The sequence below is a fragment of the Lithobates pipiens genome, unplaced genomic scaffold (genome assembly GCF_037356315.1).
Source record: "Lithobates pipiens isolate NorthernLeopardFrog02 unplaced genomic scaffold, aLitPip1_a1.2 Scaffold_1, whole genome shotgun sequence".
In the NCBI taxonomy this organism is placed as follows: Eukaryota; Metazoa; Chordata; class Amphibia; order Anura; family Ranidae; genus Lithobates; species Lithobates pipiens.
In genome coordinates this window covers 127109360-127132316 of record NW_027507685.1, presented here as the reverse complement: position 1 = coordinate 127132316, position 22957 = coordinate 127109360, and the positions used below count along the sequence as shown (strand labels likewise).

General features: G+C 44.2%; 1 protein-coding gene across 2 annotated transcripts in view; it reads left to right on the top strand.

Moving 5' to 3' along the window:
* HDAC6 (histone deacetylase 6) overlaps positions 1–22957 on the top strand; it is a 97817-nt gene that overhangs the window by 36480 nt on the left and 38380 nt on the right. For both annotated transcript variants that reach the window (XM_077476304.1, XM_077476312.1), the window contains exons 11-16: positions 4258–4384; positions 4506–4571; positions 13396–13455; positions 14459–14548; positions 21111–21217; positions 22631–22698. In XM_077476304.1, the coding sequence (XP_077332430.1) occupies positions 4258–4384; positions 4506–4571; positions 13396–13455; positions 14459–14548; positions 21111–21217; positions 22631–22698 (518 nt within the window). The remainder of the gene's footprint in view (positions 1–4257; positions 4385–4505; positions 4572–13395; positions 13456–14458; positions 14549–21110; positions 21218–22630; positions 22699–22957) is intronic.

Sequence of the window (22957 nt, the reverse complement as noted above, 5' to 3'; positions counted from 1 at the left end):
TTTAGCAGAGAAACAACCCCAAAGTAAAATGTTTCCACCTCTGTGTACATGTGCTTTCTTGAGGAAGGGGACTCAACGTGTTTGGAGGAAGAAAAATGCTGATTATGAACCTAAGAACACTAACCCTACAGTTAAGCATGGAGTTGGAAACATTATGCTTTGGGGCTGTTTCTCTGCTAAAGGTACAGACTGACTTTGCTGCACTTGGGGGCCAATGGATGGGGCCATGTATTGTAAAATCTTGCATGAGAACCTTCTTCCCTCAGCCAGAAAACTGTAGCTGGGTCATGGATGGGTCTTTCAGCATGACAATGACCCAAAACATACCGCCAAGGCAACAAAGGAGAGGCTCAAGAAGAAGCACATTAAGATGATGGAGCCAGTCTGCAGACCTTAGTCCTATAGAAAAGTTATGGAGGGAGATGAAACTTTAAGTTGCCAAGCGGTAGCCAAAAAACTTTAAAGTCGTTGTTAAGCCACTCTAACCTGTATACACCATTAGTGCTGCCTCCTATTGTAGTAGCACCCTCTGTACATGATTTATAAAAATAAATGCCGCAAATACCTAATTTCACTGGCGAGATTGTGATCACGTGACTGGCCAGCTTTCTCCTTTTCTCCTCTGAGAGATGTAGTGGGCAGGGCTGAGATTCTGGGGCTGATGTCAGTCTGAAGAAGAGGAGGAGAGAGCTGGCTGGTCATGTGATAGCAGTCTCGGCTCTTAAATGAGGTATATACAGCACTTATATTTATAAATCATTCACAGAGGGGGGCACTGCAATAGGAGGCAGTGCTGATGGTGTATACAGGTTAGTGTTATGAGAGCAGCAGAAGGGGTGGCTCACACACAGACAGAAGAGGGGAGGGGGAAGGAGGACACAGGAGCAGAGAGGAGAGCAGATGACAGAGGCAGGTAAACTGACCACGGTGTCTGGTCTCAGCAGCCATGATACACTGTGGTCAGTTTACAGAGGGGTGGTGAGAAACTGGCAGGGGGCCCAATGACACAGGACAGGCACTGTGCCATATAACATGCTTTAACATGCTTTAAAGGAGCAGGATTCATTTTTTTTCTTTTTTTTGGGGGGGGGGGGGGGGGTTAACAAACGCTTTAAGGATTTACAGAAGATCTGTAAAGAAGAGTGTACCAAAATCCCTCCTGAGATGTGTGCAAATCTGGTCAACAACTACAAGAAACATCCTACCTCTGTGTTTACCAATAAGGGTTTCTCCACCAAGTACTAAGTCATGTTTTGTTTGGGGAATAAAATGCTTATTTTATTTACTGAAGGGCAACTCCATTTATATCATTTGTATCATGTGTTTTTTTTGGATGTTTGGTTAATATTCTGTCACTTTCATTTAAAATACACCTATGATAAAAATGATGGACCCTTCATTCCTTTGTAAGTGGACAAACTTACAAAATACACAGGGGATCAAATAATTAGTTTCCCCGCTGTAGTTGCCTTTAGGTTCCTAAAAGACATCAAAACTGTAAAAAGTTGAAAGCTGACATTGCAAAAAATCTAAGTCATAGAATATTTAATACATTTGTATATGATTGTCCTACAGGTTCAGTCTAACCAATGTGTCTTTTTTATAGTTTTGGCTGGATTAAAGCTGAACTAACATTAAAAAATTCATAACTGCAAACGGGCAGAGTCTTTAATGCAGAATGGACATGCATTGTTCCTTCTGCAATAAAATACAGTTACCTGCCCGTTTGCGATCTTGTTTAGAATGTACACTGAGCTGCGCATACATAGTTCACTTTCCATTCGGACACACTGCATGTGTGCTGGGATGACTGCACACCTATGCATGCTGTCCAGTCAAGGAGGCTGAGGGTTGGCAGTCTGAAGTAGTCGGCGAAAAGATGCTAGCACCAGTGAGGGACTTAATGGGTGCCAGACTGTTGGAACTAAGGTGAGTATTATGGGTTTTCAGGAGTTTTAAAGGCTGATGTTTTTTTACCTTCATGGATTCTATGCATGAAGGTAAAAACCATCAGTGAGCAGCTTCCCCCTCAGCCCCCCTAATACTCATCTGAGCCTGATCCAGCGATGTGCATGAGAGCAGAAGCTCTCCCAGGTCGCAGCCTCATTGGCTAGGACACAGCAGCGCGGGAGTCATTGGCTTCCGCTGCTGTGAATCCTGGCCAGTGGGGAGGGGCTCGGGAACAAGCACACACGAGTGCCCCCAAAGCAAGCAGCTTGCTATTGAGGCAGTCAGGGGGGAGGAGCCAGGAGTGCCAGCAGAGGACCCAAGAAAAAGAGGATCTGGGCTGCTCTGTGCAAAACTGTTGCACAGAGCTGGGAAGTATGACTTGTTTGTTATAAAAAAAAAAAAAAAAAGAATCTGAACCTTTACAAACCCTTTTAATTCCGCGTTAAAGAGGAAGTAAACCCCTTCAAACCACTTTGACCTACAGGTAAGCCTAGATTAAGGCTTACCTGTAGGTCCAAGCAATATCTCCTAAACCTATATGGTTTAAGAGATATTTGCCCGAAAATGGGCACCGCTGTCTACGGCGCATGCGCCGTAGACAGCGGCGCGCAGGCGCACTAAATGCGGCAAGTCCAAGAATGGATTTACCTAATTTGTCGACTCCCGTGCGCATGCGCGGGAGTGACGTCATCGCGGCTTCACCGAATGGCAGCGGCGGAGCTGCGAGACGCGACTCCCGTGCGCATGCGCGGGAGTGACGTCATCGCGGCTTCGCCGCTGTCATTGGTCGGAGCTGCGAGACGCCACCAGCAAGATGGATGCGGCGGACTACAGGGATCAGCGGCGACTTCGCTGGCTCCTGTGTCAGGTAAGTGACACATAATGAGCTACTATGCGATGCATAGTAGTCCATTATGCTTTACCTTTGCAGGGAAAAAAAGAGGAAGTAAACCCATCAGGGTTTACTTCCTCTTTTAAGGAATGGTTAGAACCCCATGTGTATCCTATCCCAAAATCCAAATTCCAAAGGACCAGACAATTGGTATCAGCCTGCCATCCTAGCTGAGATTACTCCTCAAAGGAGCATGTGTCCCTCTGCAAGTGTATATATGCAGCCAAAGACAGTTCATCCACCTTATGCATGTCCAACACCCATATTCCACCATCTATATAGACTCATCCAATTGTCTGGTCCTTTGGGATTTGGATTTTGGGATAGGATATTTCTGCGCTCCTCTTCTGATATTGAATGGTTTCTGACCTGGTCCCACTGAAGTCTTAGTGCCAGACTTTCCACATCTACATTTTGTCACATCTGCCGCACCATCCAATTCTCTAATATTCCATGCCACAGCGCATATGATACTACCATCTTCAGGCTATATTGTTTAAGCGATGTGCCACTTTGTCTTTGCTGTCAAGATGATAAGGTCCTGAGAAAGGTAATAGGTGAAACACGTCGACCTCTTGCATCACCTCTGCAAAGCGTAATGATGGTTTATTAGTATGGCCAAATCACACAGGATATTGGAATTGATGTTTTTTTTTACCTTTTTAATGCTTTGGAATAACATTTATATATATTCCTTGTGGTCGTTCCTCTCTGGTACCAGTAAAGTCCAATTTTTATAGGTGGTTTGCAGTAAATTGTTACAATGGATGTGGTATCATCATAAAGAGCTAATGACAATGGTCATCAGGACAAAAAGAGAATCTCTCCAAGCGGTACACAGACTGCAGTGAAAAACCTAATAGGGGTAGTATTCCCTACTACACCCAAAAACTAATAAAGGATGTTTTGGCTATACTGTAGATATATTTTAAAGCAGCAGTAAACACCGCTGGGACACTTGCACCTACAGGTAAGCTTGTAATAAAGCTTACCTGTGGATATAAGGAATACGGTGTTTAGGAGATATTTACTGTCTCTGCAGTTGGTGACATCACTGTTGCATGCGCTCTGAAAGGACAGCATACTCATACCGGCCCTTCAGATCTCTGTGCCATGGTTGAGACTCCCGCGCACATGTGCAGGAGTCACGTTATAGCGGCTCGCCCATTGAAGCGGCTGGAGCCCACAAACCCTCAATGAAGACCGGTTGAAGGTAGAAGCCCTGTCATCGGTGACAACTTGTGTTTTAAGGTAAGTCTTTTATAATGTGCTAGTATGCAATGCATACTAGCACATTATGACATTACTTAGCAGGGGGGCAGGATTTAAAATTTCTTTGTCTGCTTTTGCTACCATTTTAAATATTTGTTATATTTAAACTTTGCTAATAAGTTTCCCCTTTTTATTCCTTCCAGTGTGTTGTATTTTTCCATTCACCGATATGAGAACGGAGAATTTTGGCCCCATCTTGCTGAGTCTTCCAGCAGCGCAGTGGGGAAGGAGCGCGGGGAGCGCTATAATATTAATGTGCCCTGGAATAAGGTGTTTGAGATTCCTGCCTTATAATTTGCTGTCTCTACCTTGGTCTCCTTACTTTACTGGGTATATAATATCAGCAAAAATTGTTCATTTAGTCTAAAATAAACTTCTGTTTTTCTCACAGATTGCAATGAAGGATGCAGATTATATCACAGCATTTCTTCATCTCCTCCTCCCTGTTGCCTATGAGGTAATCATTATACCACCATCTTTTGCAAAACTTTTTAAAATCCTTTATTAACCATTTAAAATCTCACAACTTGGTATATGTGTGAAATGTTTAATTCCTTTATATTGTTGGCATATACTGTATACAGTACTGTGCAAAGGTTTTAGGCAGGTGTGAAAAATGCTGTAAATTAAGAATGCTTTCAGAAATAGAAGTGTTAATAGTTTAGTTTTATTAATTAACAGAATTAAAATGAAATGAATAAAAGAAAAATCCAGATCAAATCAATATTTGGTATGACCACCCTTTGCCTTTAAAACAACATAATTTCTTCTACGCACAGTTCTTCTTGCACACAGTTCTTCTTGCACACAGTTTTTGAAGGAACTGGGTGAGTAGGTTGTTCCAAAATTCTTGAAGAACTAATCACAGATCTTCTGTGGATGTAGGCTGCCTCAGATCTTTCTGTCTCTTCATGTAATCCCAGACAGACTCCACGATGTTGAGATCAAGGCTCTGTGGAGGCCTAACCATCACTTCCAGGATTCCTTGTCCTTCTTTGAATGCTGAAGATCATTTTTTTAATGACAATGGCTGTATGTTTGGGGTTGTTGTCCTGCTGCAGAATACATTTGAGGCCAATCACACACCTTCCTGATGGCATGGCATGATGGCTACTGTAAGTATCTGCATGTATTTCTCAGCATTGAGGACACCATTGATCCTGACCATATCTCAAACTCCATTAGCAGAAATGCTGCTCCAGACTTGCAAGGAGCCTCCTCCACCATGCTTCACAGTTGCCTGCAGATGCTTATTATTGTACTGCTGTCCAGCTCTTTACCGAACAAACTTCCTCTTGCTACAGACAAGTATTCCAGATTTTGACTGTCCAGAGCACCTGCTGCCATTTTTTTTGCACCCCAGTTCCTATGTTTTTGTGCATAGTTGAGCCACTTAGCCTTGTTTCCACATCGGAGGTGTAGCTTTGTGGCTGAAATTCTTGCATGAACCCCACTTCTGGCCATACTTCTCCGGACAGTAGATGGGTGTACATGGGTCACACTGGTTTCTGCCAGTTCTGTGCTGATTGCACTGCTGGACATTTGTTTTTATTATTTATGTAAAGGTTGGCACAAGTATGAGTTAGGTAAAAAACGTAAACATTGAAATGTCACATCTGACAGTCACCAGCTCTCTGCTCACAAAGCTCTGAGAACCAAGTGATCAGCTGTCTTTTATCGCTTGGTGCTCAGTCTTATGCCGCGTACACACGGTCGGAATTCCGGCCAGCAAAAGACCGATGAGAGCTTTTCGTCGGAAAATGCGACCGTGTGTAGGCTCCATCGGAATTTTGCTGGCCGAACTTCTGCCAGCAAAAGATTGAGAGCATGTTATCAATTTTTCCGACGGAAAAAGTTTCTATTGGAAATTCTGATCGTGTGTATGCAATTCCGACACGCATGCTCAGATTCAACTACGAGACAGAAGCTATTGGCTACTGGCTATTGAACTTGCTTTTTATAGTCCCGTCATACGTGTTGTACGTCATCGCGTTCTTGACGGTCGGAATTTGGTGTGACCGTGTGTATGCAAGACGGCTTGAGCAAAATCCCATCGAAATTCCGTTGGGAAAACCATCAGAGCTTTTGCCGACCAAAATTCCGATCGTCTGTACGCGCCATTAGAGTCTGCAGGGGACAGATGCAGCATTGAACTGATGCTATATCCACCTAGGTAAGTGTGATTTAAAAAGAAAAGTAACTTCTCTTTTATCAATATATTTTATTAAAGATTTATAGTAAAAGAAGAAAACAGGAAAAAGGAAAAGCACATTCACAATGTCAAACGTTTACATTGAAATTGACAATATATATCCAATACAGAGATAATCGTAATAATGCCTTCCAAGACGGGTTATAACAAGAATCACGTGCATAGGAAGGGACCAACCAAGGCTGTTCTTAAGGTGGTTATCGATAAGAAACCCCTCCGTCCTGGTACCCCAAATGGGAACACGCTGTAGCCCGGAGGAGGGGTATGTAGACTTTAGGTATATTCCCATGGTGTAAGTTTTTTATTTTTTGTTTTCCCCCGTTAAAAGCTTATTAAGGAGCTGTTGAGAGGTGAACTGCATTTCAGGAGATTTACACACAAAGCAATTTACAAACTTCAGTGTAATACAGCAGATAAGACTTTAGCCTAGAGTAATCTCTGTAAGACATTAATGGGGACATTGTAAACTAGAATCCATAGTTAGATCCATAGAGGTATAACATAACCTTTGGCCCTGATAGATGTACGGGTGTTACAAAAATAGTCGGGTGTTACAAAAATATCCAACGGGCATTTTGCCCGTGTGATCCAAGGTGTGTATTTCAAAGGTGTAGTGGAATAATTTTCTTCTAGGGTCACCCAGTCTTTATTAGGAGCGTTACAATGCCAATCAATTATTAAGTAATTAGTAATAAAGCCTAAGGTCCGGCAGTCCGCGACCCCCTTTTTCCTTAGGCTTCATCAAAATGCGTTTATACGGGGTCTCTTCTGCGCCCACACAAACTTCCAAACCAAGGACTGCAGTTGTTTGAAAAAACTGTCCGGAACAAGGATCGGCAACGTGTGAAACAAATAGAGCAATCTCGGAAGGGTGACCATTTTGATAATGGCCGTCCTTCCGAACCAAGAAAAAGGCCTTGGTGACCACCTGGCAAGATCAATTTCTATTTGCTGCAGCATAGGTTTGAAGTTTTTAGAAAAATACGGTGCTGAGGGAGGGGGTCAGGCCAATGCCCGGGTACTCGAGCACTCCTGTTACCCACTTAAAAGGTTAGTTCTGTTGGGCAAGGGTCAGAGGGGTTATTGGCAACGTTAGGTTCATGGCCTCCGATTTGTTATAGTTAATCTTCAATTGGGACACATAACCATATACAGAAAAAGCCTGTAACAGGTTAGGGATAGATTTATGTGGATGGGTCAGGAAAAATAGCAAATCATCCACGTATGCGGCAATTTTGTAAGTTTTTTTAGGCCCGCTGTGAAATCCGAAATAGATGGTACGTTATTAACAGTACGAATGAAGGCTTCCAGGGATAGAATAAATAAAAGGGGTGACAGCGGACATCCCTGTCTGGTGCCGTTCCAACCCTGGACCTTGTCAGACAGGGATCCGTTGATTTTTAATTTCATCGTCGGGGTTCTGATACAGGGAGGAGAGCATATGCGACTTCAAGCCGATGTATGAGCAGGTGGCTAGGAGGTAGTCCCAGGAGACAGGAGAAAGCCCTTGAGGCTCGCCTTATGGCAATGATGGATCAAATCAAGGGCTTTAGTCACATTGTCCCTGGCTTCCCTACCAAGCACGAACCCCACTTGTTCCAGACCAATCAGTTTTGGGAGGAAAGCACTTACTCTATTTGCTACGATTTTAGCAAGAATTTTTAAATCTAGGTTCAGCAATGAGATTGGCCTATAGTTGGCACAATCAGTCGGGTCCTTGTCTGGTTTGGGTATCACGGTCACATGTGCCTCCAAAAAGGTTTCTGGTAGTTGGGATGGTTCTCTAAGGAAATTCAACGTGTTTAGTAAAGGCTTGTTCAGAATGTCACTAAAAGTCTAAGCCCTTGTACACACGGTCGGACATTCTGACAACCAAATCCATTGGATTTTGTCCGGATTTTGTCCAAAACTGTTGCATACACACGGTCGGACAAAGTTGTCGGAAAATCCGATTGTACATAACGTGATGACGTTATTTCGTTACGTCGGGACTACGTGCAGGCTAGTAGCCAATAGCTTTGGTCTAGGAATTTGATCTGAGCATGCGTGGCACTTTGTCCGTCGGAGTAGGCTACACATGATCGGAGTATGTCCGATCGGAGCATTTTGTCGGAAAATTTTACGGACAAGTTGTAAAACTTGGTCCGTCGGATACTCTGACGGAAACAGTCCGATGGAGACCACACACAGTCGGATTATCCGACAAAACGGTCCAATAGGACACGTGTGTACAAGGGCTTAAAGTAGTGGGCAGAGAAACAGTCAGGTCCAGGGCTCTTGCCGGGCTTGAGTTTTTTAATGACGTCAGCCAGTTCAGCCAATGATATTGGTCCCTCAATGGACTCTGCTTCTTCTGGAGAGAGGGTGGGCATTCCATTCTGGGCCAAATAGCCCTCAATAATTTGACCCCTATCACCATGAAGCTCTGGGGGCCTATGTGACTGAGGTATATTGTAAAGTTTAGAATACAATTATTGGAAACTAGCTGCTATTTCGTCCGTGCGGTTAGTCAGTTTACCCTCTGCGATTTTGATCGTCAAGATATTATTAGTTAGGGAGGCTTCCTTCAGAGCCCTGGCGAGCAGTTTTCCTCCCTTGTCCCCTTGTTCATAATACATTTTTTTTTTTTTTTTTTTTTTTTTTTTTTTTTTTTTTAGAAAAAGAGTCCTACTCTGTGAATAGAAAATGTTCTGCAACTCCTGACGCAAAAGTAATAGTTCTGCCATTTCATCTAAGGATTGTTTATGTTGGCTCTCAAGGCGAGCAATCTGGGCTAACTGCTTGACTTTATTTTCAGCTTCTCTTTTAAGCATCACTCCTAGTGTAATCAATTCCCCCCTTACGACGCATTTATGCGCCTCCCAAATGGTTAGAGGGGTGAGACCCTCTGTGGTGTTTTCCACAAAATAGTTACGCAAAACATTTGTCAATTTGGATTTAATGTCAATGTTGGTTAGGAGGGAAGGATTCAGTCTCCAAGTGCACGGTTTGGTATGAGGAGTTGGCCGTTTGATAGTCAAAGCGACCGTGGTCAGAAAATAATTTTATACCTATACGTGCCTCCACCAGATCGGTAAGGTCTCTTTGTGACAAAAACACGTAGTCTATATGTGAGTGTTTCTAATGCCGCGTACACACGTAGCGGACTTCCCGCCTGACTGTCCGCCGGACTTTCCGAACGGTGGCCCCGGCTACCTGGAGACGCGCTCAAAATGAGCGGACTTTTCTCCGGGCGGGAAAAGTCCGTTCATTTCAAAAGTACAGTGGACTGGCACACACACGGCCAGATTGTCCGCCGAAATGCGAGTCTGGCGGACAGATTGGAGTGCAAAAATACTTTCTTAGTCCGCCGGACTTTTGGGTAAAAAAAAGTCAGCCGAAGCCTACACACGGGGGGATTGTCCGGTGGACTTTTCCACCGGATTGTTTGATCGTGTGTACGAGGCATTATAAGGTGCAGAATAGTGTGTAAAGTCTTTATCCCTGGGGTGGGCGGTCCTCCACATATCGATTAAGGTAAGGGAGTTTAAAGAGGTCCTATTTGTTTTAGTGCGCGGTATGAGAGGTTAGACTTCCCCGTGGACGTGTCCTGTAGTGGATGGAGGGGTACATTAAAATCCCCCCCAGCAGGACCCGGCCAGAGGCAAAACCCTTCAATGCCTCCACCATGTGTCTGCAAAATGGTACGTGGGCCCTGTTGGGAAAGTACACGTTTGCTAGGGTCAGGGGTGAAGCACCCCAAGTCCCCTTCAAGAATAAAAACCGGCCTCCCGGGTCTGCCAGCTGCTGGGTCACCTCAAAGCCCGCCAATTTATATACGAGTATCGAGACTTCCTTGGTCTTGGCCTCTGGATTTTTGGTATGGTAAACATTTGGGAAGTTTTTGTGGAACAAGTTAGGGAATTTTTTTCGCCTGAAAATGTGTCTCCTGCAAAAATACAAAAAGAGGTTTTACCTTATTGAGCTCTCAGAGGAGGGATGTCCTCTTCTCCGGAGTATTCAAACCTTGAACGTTATGAGGGATCACAGTCGGGGACCGTCCTAGTGATGAGTATGCCATCTCGCTGGCCAATGAGCTCTGTTTGAGGGTCTCCTGTGCAAGGGATAGGGACCCTGAAAAAAAAGGGGGGGGGTGGAGAGGTGGGGTGGGTAGAGGAGGGGGGAATGGGGAATACAAGATGGGAAGGAGGAAATGAGATGCAGGGGAAGATTAGAGTAAGAAAGTGAGAGAAAAGGAAAGCCCCAGACACATTAGGGCAACCCCCAAATTGTTGGGAAGATCCGCTTAGTCGATACAACTATACAACTGTAAGCAGAAAATTGCCTTGTGGGGACAAACTGCGCTTAACTCAGCTGCGCAGTGCCCACTTGTGGGGGAACGTGGGAGGTGCATCTCCCGGGCTTTTAACAACCTGCAAACAGTGCAATAAACACTAGACATTAAGCAATGAAACCTGGTTAAATACTCAAAGCATTAAATGTCTGGGGACCCGCAGCCCCAATTTCAGCATACTTGAGAAAGCATTATAAATATTAAGAACTCTGGCATATCAACATAATAAAGAACCCTCTTGCTTATGGGTGGGGAAAACAGCACTCAACTCGACATCAGGTTCGGAAGATTTTAACATTTATGAAAAAAAAAAGGGGGGGTTCACTTTGGGAAAAATGTTCGGGGCTCCAAAGCCCATAGACTAAGTCAGCAGCCATATCCAGCTGTCTTGGAGCCCGTCCCGGAGCCGCATCAGCGATATGTCCGGCTAATCACTCCAGCGCTGATCCAGTCTGTGCTTACGGTAAACCTTAAAGCAGGCTTGTGACTAGTACCAGGGAACAATAACATCTCCACATGGATAACTAACCACTGAAACTCGGTGCGCGGTATCAGGTCTGGTTCCGGTGTTTGGACCTAGATGTAAATGGTGAGTGGCCCACGCTGGTAGTCGGCTGCTTGCCAAAATTGCTTTTCTTTGAGGGGGGCGGTATGAGGTGTATTGTCCGGACTACGCTCCATGGAGGGATCCTTGAAATCTGCATACCACTCCCGTAGCTCAACAGGCAGGATGTGCAAACTAGCACAGAAATCGGGGAGATCACTTGGCATCCGCAAAATAAACTGTTTACCGCCTGCTGGCGCTTGTAGTGCAAAGGGGAAGCACCATTTATACATGATCCCTTTCTCTCTTGGCACCTCCAACAAGGGACGCAGGGCCCTTCTATTTTGCAGAGTAGTCGGGGATAGGTCCTGGAACAGGGCTAAGGTGTTGTCATTAAATAAAATATGGTCGCTTTTCCGGGCATGTGCTAATATGTCTTCTTTTAGGGGCAAGTTCTGTAAACAGCATATTACATCCCTGGGGGGCATCATCTGGGGGTTTCATCCGCAGAGCTCTGTGTGCCCGCACTAATTCAATGGGGGTATTCGTGGGCCTCTCTAAGATGTTATTGAAAATCGACCGAAGGGCAGAAGTGATCTGGTCAGGGTTAATCTTTTCCGGTATCCCTTGCACTCTGATATTGTTCCTTCTGCCTCTGGCAGTTGTTGCTTCCAGTCTGAATAGCCCTGTCCCTCTTGTCCTCAGCTCTTTCTAGCGCAGCCATCTTCTCATTAAGAGGGAGGAGGTCAGCTTTCAGGTCCGTGATGGCCGAGTAGAGTGTACTCTTGTTGTCGTTAGCTATGGTTGTTATGTCCCCCAGCGTGAGAGGGTGGTTAACCAGCTCAGTCAGCTCCGCTTACCGTGTCCTCAGCTGCTGACTGAGAGCCCTCGCTGAGCTCGTCCTCCTCTCCACGAGGCAGCACCATCTTGAGCGGTGTTCCGCGGCTGGAGCGGGATCTGCTACGGAAGATCTCCGGTATGCTGTGGGCTTGTGAGGTCGCCAGCGACCGGCGGGAAGTGCTCCCTGAGGCGTGCTTACTTGCTCCGCTCATTGTGGGTCCGTGTGAATGCCAGAGAAAGGCTCAAGGGCCGCGGGTCTCCCGGAGCTCCACGCTTAAGCAGCCATGCTCTATGCGCGCCAAGCCACGCCCTCGTAACTTCTCCTTTAAACATACATGCCTTTTTGTCACCGGTATAGTCCATACCAGCAGTGTATGAATTTGATGTACTCAGTCTTTCCATATTGTATGACCTGTGATATGAAACTGTCTTCCACAACCTCACGTTAGTAGCAGAGTTTGGCTGTTCCTCACTCAGTTTTAAGCCTCCTACACAGCTGTTTCTGTTTCAGTTAATGGCCATGTTTCATCCTGAACACACATGAAAATTGATGATCATTATTGCCTGCTTGGAAAATTGGTGAATCATACACCTGAGCCAGTGTACAAATTGTACAAGTGTAAGGATTGATTTGATTTAGATTTTTCTTCTGTCTGTTAAAAACATTCTTACTTTACAACATTTCTTCACACCTGCCTAAAACTTTTGCACATTACTGTAAGTTGGCATGAACACTGAAAAATAGTAACTAGTAAAACCTTTTTTTACTTTTTGTGCTTACCGTATTTTTCGGACTATAAGGCGCACCGGATTATAAGGCGCACTAGCAACGACCGGCTGATAAAATGGATATTTCCATATATAAGGCGCATCGGACTATAAGGCGCACGGTCGATTTTGTGAGAAAATTTAGGCTTTTACGTGCGCCTTATAGTCCGAAGGTTTACGTCAAGAGACCGGGTGGCTTTTTCCACGAATCTCCATCCCTATTGATCTGTGACTCCATGCGCGCCCATCTGACAGATACTGTTAAAGCCCAAGTGAGTGCTTGCCATCATTCCGGGTGCATTAACCAAAGAACTCCAGCGATGTCAACAGGTCATATATAAGGCGCACCGGATTATAAGGCGCACGGTCGTTTTTGTGAGAAAATTTAGGCTTTTACGTGCGCCTTATAGTCCGAAAAATACGGTAGTTTTTTTCATCCCCTTTAAGTCTTTTTTATAAGGTATAACTTTGCTTTTCTTAAGAAATCCTCTGCAGACCCATCATATTCAATTCTTATCAATTCCAGTTGTTAGGAGGCGAAATTGCCCTTTTAAATTATTTATTTTACTTATTTGTCTTTGCAGTTTCAGCCACACCTTGTACTGGTTGCCGCTGGATATGACTCTGTGGTGGGAGATCCAAAGGTAATATCAACTTGGCCTTGTTCATGTTCCAGGAAGCATGCTTGTAGACCTGATTACCACCTTTCCAAGTAGAAACACACACATGAAACACTTCCTAAAGCAGACCTTGAAGGGGTAATTGCATTCTAGCAATATAATCTGCTTTTTCACAAATATTAGCGTTATATTAGTGTTTTGTTTTCAGGTAAAGAAGTATGCCCTAGCTTATTTTTTAGCATATTGTTGATTGCAGCTCGATATTAAGGTACTACTTTATTGATAAGACTGTGTAGACTTCTGCTGGTCATATGAGGTCCAATATCACCCATCCTTACCAGCAAAACAAATGAGAAGTAACCCCTTCAGTGGAGTTGCAGACAACCGTGTATATCACACCCACAGGCAGCCAGGTTGTGTCCTCCCAAACACATTTTGTCAGATCTTTGCTACTACAAAACCTTTACTATAGGAGTATAGTAGAGAAATCTATCACAGTAGCAATGCTGTCTTTTATAGCAGTGTTGTAGAGGAGTACTGTACACAGGTAATACACTGACACACTCACCATTCTCTTTTGTGATTAGGGCCGTAAAGCTGGCCATAGATGGAGCGATTTTCTTTCCTGCTACCACAAGTTGCAGGAAAGAAAATTGCTTGATTTCCCCCATCAACACTGACTGTGTTGATGGGGGAAATCCCTCCCATGTTAGCCATTGTGTTCTTGGGCTAGGGGGGCCATCCCTACCAGGAACACACAGTGATTACTGCTAGCGGCTATAATAGCTGATAGCAATAATTGCATGTAAAATCAGACAGGCTGGTTTCACCCAAGTTGATCGATCTTGGGTACAAACAGCCTGCTCATGCATGGTTCGAATCTTGGACAGTCCCTGCTAAATCGGCTAAGATTTGATCAATCTATGGCTGGCTTTAGGGTTGTTTTTTTTTGCTTGCAGTCTGAGTAAAAAAAATTATCCATTGTGATAACCCAATCGTATTTTCTCTATCATGTCTATTTGTACAGGGAGAGATGGCTGCCACCCCAGCATGCTTTGCTCATCTAACACACCTGCTCATGTCTTTGGCTGAAGGAAGACTTATTTTGTCTCTCGAGGTGAGCTGAAATACCTGTAATGATTTTGTAACAAAATCTGTAATATGTCAGTAGGTAATTTTACAGAGTATTTGTCAGTGGGGTCAGGCATTTTAAAGGGTTATAGACCTGATAGGGTGGTTAGTACATTCTGACCACTGGTGCTGTCAGAGACACACTAGTTTGGCTTTGGCCCCTGGAGCAGAGAGGGCACCTACAGACACAGCTGGTGCTGCTGATCTTGGGAGCAGCAATACTGACATAACAGGTTTTCTCTTCTAATGCATTTTGGGAGACACAGCAGAGCTCTGAAAAATGATCTCTGCCCCAAGGAGGATGGATACTAAGCAGGAGGTGGAAGGGTACCTTTCTTAGTTTTAGCACAGTGTCCTGGGAGGTGGGTCATGTTAGGTTAGCTTTTTTCTTTCCATCTCCCAGTTAGCAATTCTATTCTGTCTGGTATGATTCTGGAGTATTCTTGATATCTGATAACAATGTCATATGACAAAACACATGATCATGGTCAGTTGGTGGATGTCCCGATCTTGCCAAAAGCAGATTGGTCAACTGTTGTCTCAAATCTGTGGCTAGCAGAAAAAAAACTTTTACATTAATTGAGATTCCTAACTGTTTAAAGTATTATTAAAAGTTCTAAAAGCAGAAGTTTTTTATTATTTTCCCTTAATGCAAAATCTGTGTGCAACTCCCCCCCCAGTCCCCCTATACGTACCTGAGCCCAATATCGATCCAGCGCTGTGCATAAGAGCAGCATCACTGCTCTCTCTCCTCACTGGTTCAGAGACACCAGCGGGAGCCATTGGTTCCTGCCCCTGTCAGTGACAGCCAGTAAGGAGGAAGCAGTGGAGAATGGGGCTGAGCCACACTGTGTGTATTAATGGAGCTGAGGAGCGAACCTACCTGAGTGCCCTCATAGCAAGCAGCTTGCTATAGAAGCACTCAGCAGGGGGAAGGAGGCAGAAGGGCTGGCAGGGGACCAGAGAAAAGGAGGATTGGGGCTGCTCTGTGCAAAACCGTTGCACAGAGCAGTTAAGTATTACATGTTTGTTATTTAAAAATAAAAATTACAATCACTTTAAACACTTAGAGCTAAACTGTTTGGTTTGTAGCTCCAGCAGTTGTGCTGCATGTATTTAAAGTGACATTAAAGCTTACATTTTTTGTTAAATAATGAATTATTAAAATTACAAACGTATAAACGTGTCATACTTACCTGCTCTGTTTTGCACAGAGTATCTGATCCTCTTCTTCTGGGCTCCCCATCTTCAGCAAATGCCTGGATATAAAGGCACTTTCTATGGGGGCACTCGTGTGGGATTGCTCCTGAGCCACCCTGTCTGCATCTAAAGACACAGACAGTTCAGCTCTGCCCTGTCCCCTGCTCCCTCATCACAGCACTCGATTAATAGTAGCAGGAGCCCATTGCTCCGGCTGCTGTCAATCTGGCAGGTAAGAACGGAGACAGTGGAGAGAGCTGCTACTCTTATGGAGATCAGGCTCAGGTAAGTATAAGAGGAAGGCTGGGCGGGATCCTGCAGCACAGAAGATTTTTTTTACCTTAATGCAAAGAATGCATTAAAGCGGGAGTCCACCGGGACTCCGCGTTTTTTTTTTTTTTTTTTTTTTTTTTTTTTTTTTTAAAAGCCAGCAGCTACAAATACTGCAGCTGCTGACTTTTAAAATAGTGACACTTACCTGTCCAGCGCGCCCGCGATGTCGGCACCAGGTCGTCTGTCGGGTCCTGCCGCCGCCATCTTGGGTATGGGAATCAGGAAATGGAGCCTTTCGGCTTCATTTCCCGGTTCCCTACTGCGCATGCGCGAATTGCGCTGCGCAATAAGGACGCTCCCCGCTGCCTCTGGGAGCTGTGTGTTTCCCAGCAGGCAGCGGGGCACTTGCGGGAAGGGGCGTAAGTTACGCCCCTTTCCGCAGAGAGCTGTCCCGGAAGTGGGTGCAGTTACCTGGATTATCCAGGTAACTGCACCCCCCTCCCCCCTGAAAGGTGCCGATTGTGGCACCGGAGGGGGGGAGGGTTCCGATGAGCGGAAGGTCCACTTTAGGGTGGACCTCCGCTTTAAGGTAAAAAAAAAAAAAAACTTCAAGTGATTGTAAAGTCTTGTTTATTTTTTTTGTTTTAAAAAAAATAACAAGTGTTACATGTTATACTTACCTGCTCTATGCAGTTGGTTTTGCACAGAGCAACCTGGATCCTCCTCTTCTCTGGTCCCTCTTCTGTGCTCATGACCCCTCCCTCCTGGTGAGTGCCCCCAGAGCAAGCAGCGTGCTATGGGGGCACCTGAGCCGAGTCATGGCTCCCTGTGTCCATTCAGACATGGAGCTGCGACCCAGCTCCCTCTCTCTTCTGATTGGCTAAATGATTTTAATTGATGGTAGGGCTGCAACTAACGATTATTTTCATAATCAATTGGCCGATTATTGTTTCGATCAATCGGTTACTAACCTTAAAAAAAAGTGTGGTGTATAATTTAGTTAATATATAAAGTTTAAAAAAAAATGCAATTTATTCCTAAATATCTCTATACGCAGGGATAAATATAAATAACCAACCATATGGTTAGGGAGTAAAATCTTTAATCCACTGAGAATAACAGACAGAAGAGATATAGGTGTCCTTTTATGAAGCAGTGAAATCTATTCACTGCTTCATTCTCCGGCATTCACATAGGAGACCTTTCTCCTCTGTGTGCCACTTTATAAAGCGGAGTAGATCGCTTCACACTTGGAGGAGTGAAGCGATCTACAAACGCTTCTAACACTGGAGAACGGCCCCTAATACTGTAATCTCGTGAGACTTTACGAGATTACAGTACTAGAAATTCACAGATACACACAGATGTCAATTTATTAAGCAGTGATAAATTATCACAGCTCAATACACTGACACGCGGTGTGATTAATGTTAGTGAAATAAAGCGTCCCCCTACATAATATATACATGTATACACACACAGACATTATATATACATGTATATACACACACATTATATATATATACATATACACATTATATATATATATATATATGTATATATATGTATACACATACATATGACAGGGGGACATGGTTACAGTGTTGGGGGGTCTGAACGAGGCATAAGGAAGTTAATTATCTTCCTCTTTCCTCCTCAGATCCCCCCACATTCTCTCTTCACTCCCCGATTCTCCACCTCTGAGTTGGTGAATCGGGGAGTGTGAATTCTGACACAGATCACCAGTGAAGCGCTGAGATCCCAGCTTCATAAAGTGACCGTTACTGTGTCAGTCTATGAGGATTCTCAGTGTGTGGAGATAATCGGCGGGAGAACAAGTTCAAACACTTCTCCCCCGATTATCTCTGGTTTATATACTGTTTATGGGCTGTGATCAGCGGCGATCCTCTGGATCTCCACTGATCACTCCTTCATAAACGGACACCATAATGTATATACTATTAGAGGCTGAATCTGTGAAATATCATCAGACTCCGCTCAAGTTTTTTATTTAAAGAAAAAAAAAGTTAAAGACTGTTTTGCAGATTTTCAAACAGAACTCTAATATTACATGCTGGCCATACAAAAACAATGTTTTCCTTAAAAAAAAGGAATTTTAAGAACTTTGTTCGATTTTCTAATCATTAGTGGGGTCAAATCGACGTTTGTTTTCAACCACAGTGATGGGAAAATTTAGAAATAATATAAAACTTCTTGGTCAAAGGGATTTTCAGGCAGTGTATGTGGTTTTCATTCAAAAATTACATTAATCTTAAAACAGAATGCTAAAAACAAGTGAAAATTTCAAACATTCTTTCATTCAGCGAATGTACAAAGATTTTTCGCATGAATATTCTCATCTGAAAATTGATCCGTGTGGCCTTTTTTTGGCCAATTTGTTGTTGGGCAGATTAAAAAACACAAATTGCTGCAAAAAACACACTACATGCTTTTCTGCAGCTTCACCGTTGAAGGATATTGAACCAAAAAAAGCACAGTCCCTGACCCTTTCCAAATACGTAGCAGTTGAAAAAAGCATAGATGTGAACGTTAAATGAACTGTAGTGCGTTTCTGCAAAAAGCACCAAAAAACACATAGGTGTGAACCAGGCCTAAGACGTTTTAGTAACATAATGGGGTTTAAAAAGAATAATAATTAGCCCTTCATAGTACAAAAAGAGCAAATAATCGCTACGGGGTTCGTTTTTTTACTGTGCAACAGTGAAAGTAATATTTGCAGTAGCGATTATTTGCTCTTTTTGTACTATAAAGGGCTAATTTTTGTTTTTTTAACCCCATTATGTTACTGGCCGATTAATCGATTATAAAAATAGTAATCGATTAATTTCATAATCGGTTAGTAGTTTCGGCCCTAATTGACAGCATCGGGAGCCAATCGCACTGCGCTGCTGTCTCAGGCAATGGGGAGGGGAGTCCTGGGCAGCCTAGACCCTCCTGCAACATCGCTGGATAAAGACAGGCTCAGGTAAGTATTAGGGTGGCTGCTGCACATAGGTTTTTTTATCTTAATGCATAGAATGCTTTAAGATGGGGCTCAAAATTTCAAGTCCTGAGCTACTAGCCAAGCCTCAAGGGTTACTCGCTACCAGTTGCCCCACCCAACCCCTACCATGCCCCACCCCTAAACACACCCTCACAAATTATCTCATGAAATGACACTTAAATGTTTTATGCAGAATTAAGTTCTAAAAATAAATATTAACAACAACTTTATCTGTGCCCATCAGTGCAACCTCACCTGTGTCCACCAATGCAGCCTGCCCGTGTCCACCAATGCAGCCTGCCCGTGTCCACCAATGCAGCCTGCCCGTGTCCACCAATGCAGCCTGCCCGTGTCCACCAATGCTGTCTATCCGTGCCCATCATTCATGCTGCCTATCCATGTCTATCCGTGCCTATCATGCTGCCTATCCGTGCATATTTGTGCCTATCATGCTGCCTATCCGTGCCCATCATGCTGCCTATCTGTGCCCATCAAGCTGCCTATCCATGCCTATCTGTGTCCATCATGCTGCCTATCTGTGCCCATCATGCTGCCTAGCCATGCCTATCATGCTACCTAGCCATGCCTATCCGTGCCCAACATGCTGCCCATCTGTGCCTATCATGCTGCCTTTCCATGTCCATCATGCTGCCTTTCCGCGTCCATCATGCTGCCTATCTGTGCCTCTGCCCATCATTATGCCTATCTGTGCCCATCATGCTGCCTGTGTCCATCATGCTGCCTATCTGTGCCTGTGCCCATCATGCTGCCTATTCATGCCTATCCTTGCCCATCATGCTGCCTATCCATGCCTATCGGTGCCCTTCATGCTGCCTATCTGTGCTCTTCATGCAGGGGAACAGAGAGGAAGTAGATTACTGGGTGGATGATGAGAGCGCCGAAGAACATCACAGCTTTTATTTCATTTGCCGTGTGTTCCTGCTGCTCAGCATCACATAAAGCCCTGCCCCTTGGCTGGGGAACTTTGATACACGTCACTCGCATCACATAAAGCCCTGCCCCTTGGCCGGGGAACTTTGATACACGTCACTCGTGATTGGACTGGTGATATGTCTATCAAAGTTCCAGAACCAGGTTGCGGGGCTGTGTGTGACAGCGAGTGTGGGGGAACACAGGGCAATTGAAATGAAAGCCGCTAGTGATGTTCCCTGCGCTCTGATGATCAGATGTTCTGTCAAAATCTCCAACCGCCTTCTATCCTCTCTTCTCCGTGAGCGCTGGGAGAAGGACTCCCATACAACTCTGCATGCCGGCGGTGCTCCCCCAACCCCCCTTCCCAGGCAGGCATAGCTCGCCAGCCCTCAAAATACACTCGCAAGATGCGAGCAGGCGATTGGAATTTTTGGGGCTGCATTAAGATATAATAAAAACTTTCTGCCTTTACAATCCCTTTAAGGCTTTAGAACCATTTTAGTGCTATTTAAACTTATGGTGGCATTTAGTTCCCAGTTCTGTGCACAGCTCAGTGCCTTTACTAGGGAGTTTCCCTTGTGTGTGCACGAGTGAATGCTAAGATGCTTCTGGACTTGAAGTCCCATGCTCCTTTGCATTTTCCTCGTTGTTATTGCCAGGAAGCTGGATGTGTTGGCGCGCTGTGCATTGGCTCGTCATCTTGTAGTCCATACTGGGAGTATACAATATGTGAGCCCTGTTCCTGCATGCTAACTTGAGAGGCATCATTGTCACCTTATGATAGGATAACACTTGGTAACCTTTTTGCAGGTGATCTCAACTGGTGTAACTAAAGGGAAACCCCACACAAACAAATTCTGCAAATAATGTATTTGATGGAAGCTCAAATAAATACATTTTTGCAGTTTGGGGTTAATTATCATGAAGTCTTTCCACCAAAGTGATGTCGCCTTTCTCACAAGTGTTGCTGCAGTGTACAAAATTGTTGATTTGAATCGTTGGGGAAACTGGACCTCTTGTGGTAGAGTCTGAAAGAAATTTGAAATGGCCAGATGCTTGAGTCCTTAGGTATGCAAGGTGGCTTGTGTTATATTGTAATGATCTGACTAATGGATAACTTTGATTTTCATTCTTGTAGGGAGGATATAATTTGCGCTCAGCTTCAGAAGGGGTCTGTGCTTCCCTGAAGATTCTCCTGGGAGACCCTTGCCCGTGTTTGCCTCAGCCCTTTGCCCCCTGTGAGAGGTATGATTTTATTTTTTTGTAAGCTTCTCTTTAATCTTATGTTTTTGTTAACATACATCTTGATATTTATTAAAACAGTTATTAGTAGTATGGTTTATGGATTTCAGATATTCACCTATTATAAGCTCTGATGATCCTCATCCTTTTCTTTCTTGAGATATTCTGGATTCAGGACCTGGCAGAGACTTTCAGAACATCTGCAAATGTTTCCATCTGCAAGTGCACAAAGACAGCGCAGTGAAGTAGGTCCAGGACCTCTTTTCCTGCGCACGTGTGAGCACTGCTTGGCACGTGCGTTGGTGCGCTGCAGTGCTCTGCCAGGTCTCAAAGGCCGGGCAGAGCCTTTTGGCATTTCTGCGCATGTGCCGGACTATCAAAAATGGCAGCACTGGTGGAGGGGATGGAGCCACGTTCAAGGGAACTGAAGTTCCTCTTTAACTATGTAATAATAATATTCATATTTTTTCTTTCTAGCTTTGGAAAGAATATGAAAGCATTGGAACCAATGGCAGTTTGTCTTTTGCTGTCCTTATACACATAGGGAAATTGTTTAGCTGTCATTTGACAAAATAAAGTGGATAGCATTTAGTGGGGACAACAGCTGATTGTAGGATTTTCTCCTATTTGTAGAAAATGTCCACTTCCAGATGTGTCTCTGGGAACAGGAGTTTCAGGAAAATCTCAATATAATCATTTATAAAAACTGAGAGGGGTTCTAATCCTTCCTGGCTTTAACCAAAACTATTACAAATAATGTTCAGGCTGATGTGCACATTAACAGTATCCCAAAATGAAACAGTAACTTATACAGTTCTACACTATATTACCAAAAGTATTGTGACACCTGCCTTTACACGCACGTGAGCTTTAATGACATCCCAATCTTAGTCCATAGGGTTCAACCCTTTGCAGCTATAACAGCTTCAACTCTTCTGTGAAGGTTGTCGACAAGGTTTAGGAGTGTGTCTATTGGGAATGTTTGACCATAACTCCAGGCACTGATGTGGATGAGAAGACCTGGCTCGCAGTCTCTGCTATAATTCATCCCAAAGGTGTTCCATCAGGTTGAGGTCAGGACTCTGTGCAGGACAGTCAAGTTCCTCCAACCCAACATCAGTGCCTGACCTCACAAATGCACTTCTGGAAGAAACAAACCTTGTGGGCAGCCTTCCCAGAAGAGTTGAAACTATTATAGCTGCAAAGGGTGGGCCAACTCAATATTGAACCCTATGGACTAAGACTGGGATGCCATTAAAGGTCGTGTGCGTTAAGCCAGGCACCTCAATACTTTTGATAATATAGTGTATAGAAATAAAACAATTATAAGCTATACTGTGTTGTCAACTAATGTCCAGCTTTGTAGGTTTGTGGTGTTTATATGTTGCTAATCTTTCACATATTTGACTTCTGCAGTGCCCTGGAATCGATCTCTGATACCTTCTGTGTTCTCAGGAAGTATTGGCGGAGCCTGCAGGAACAAGGTAGGTGTCTGTTCAGATAAGCTTAAAGAAAAAAAAAAAATCCCCAATTGCAGTTAGCACCTACTCACCTTTCCTTGGAATCATAGAGATTATAATGTGCACTCCAGTAGCTTTCATTCCTGAAGTTTTGTGTCTGTGACCACCCCTTCCACTTCAATATGCGGACAGTATAGCTTACCAATAGCAAGGTATTTAGAGCCAAATTATTTTAGGCAGATATTTTCCATCCCAATAAAACCACTGTGTGAAGGTCTAGTGC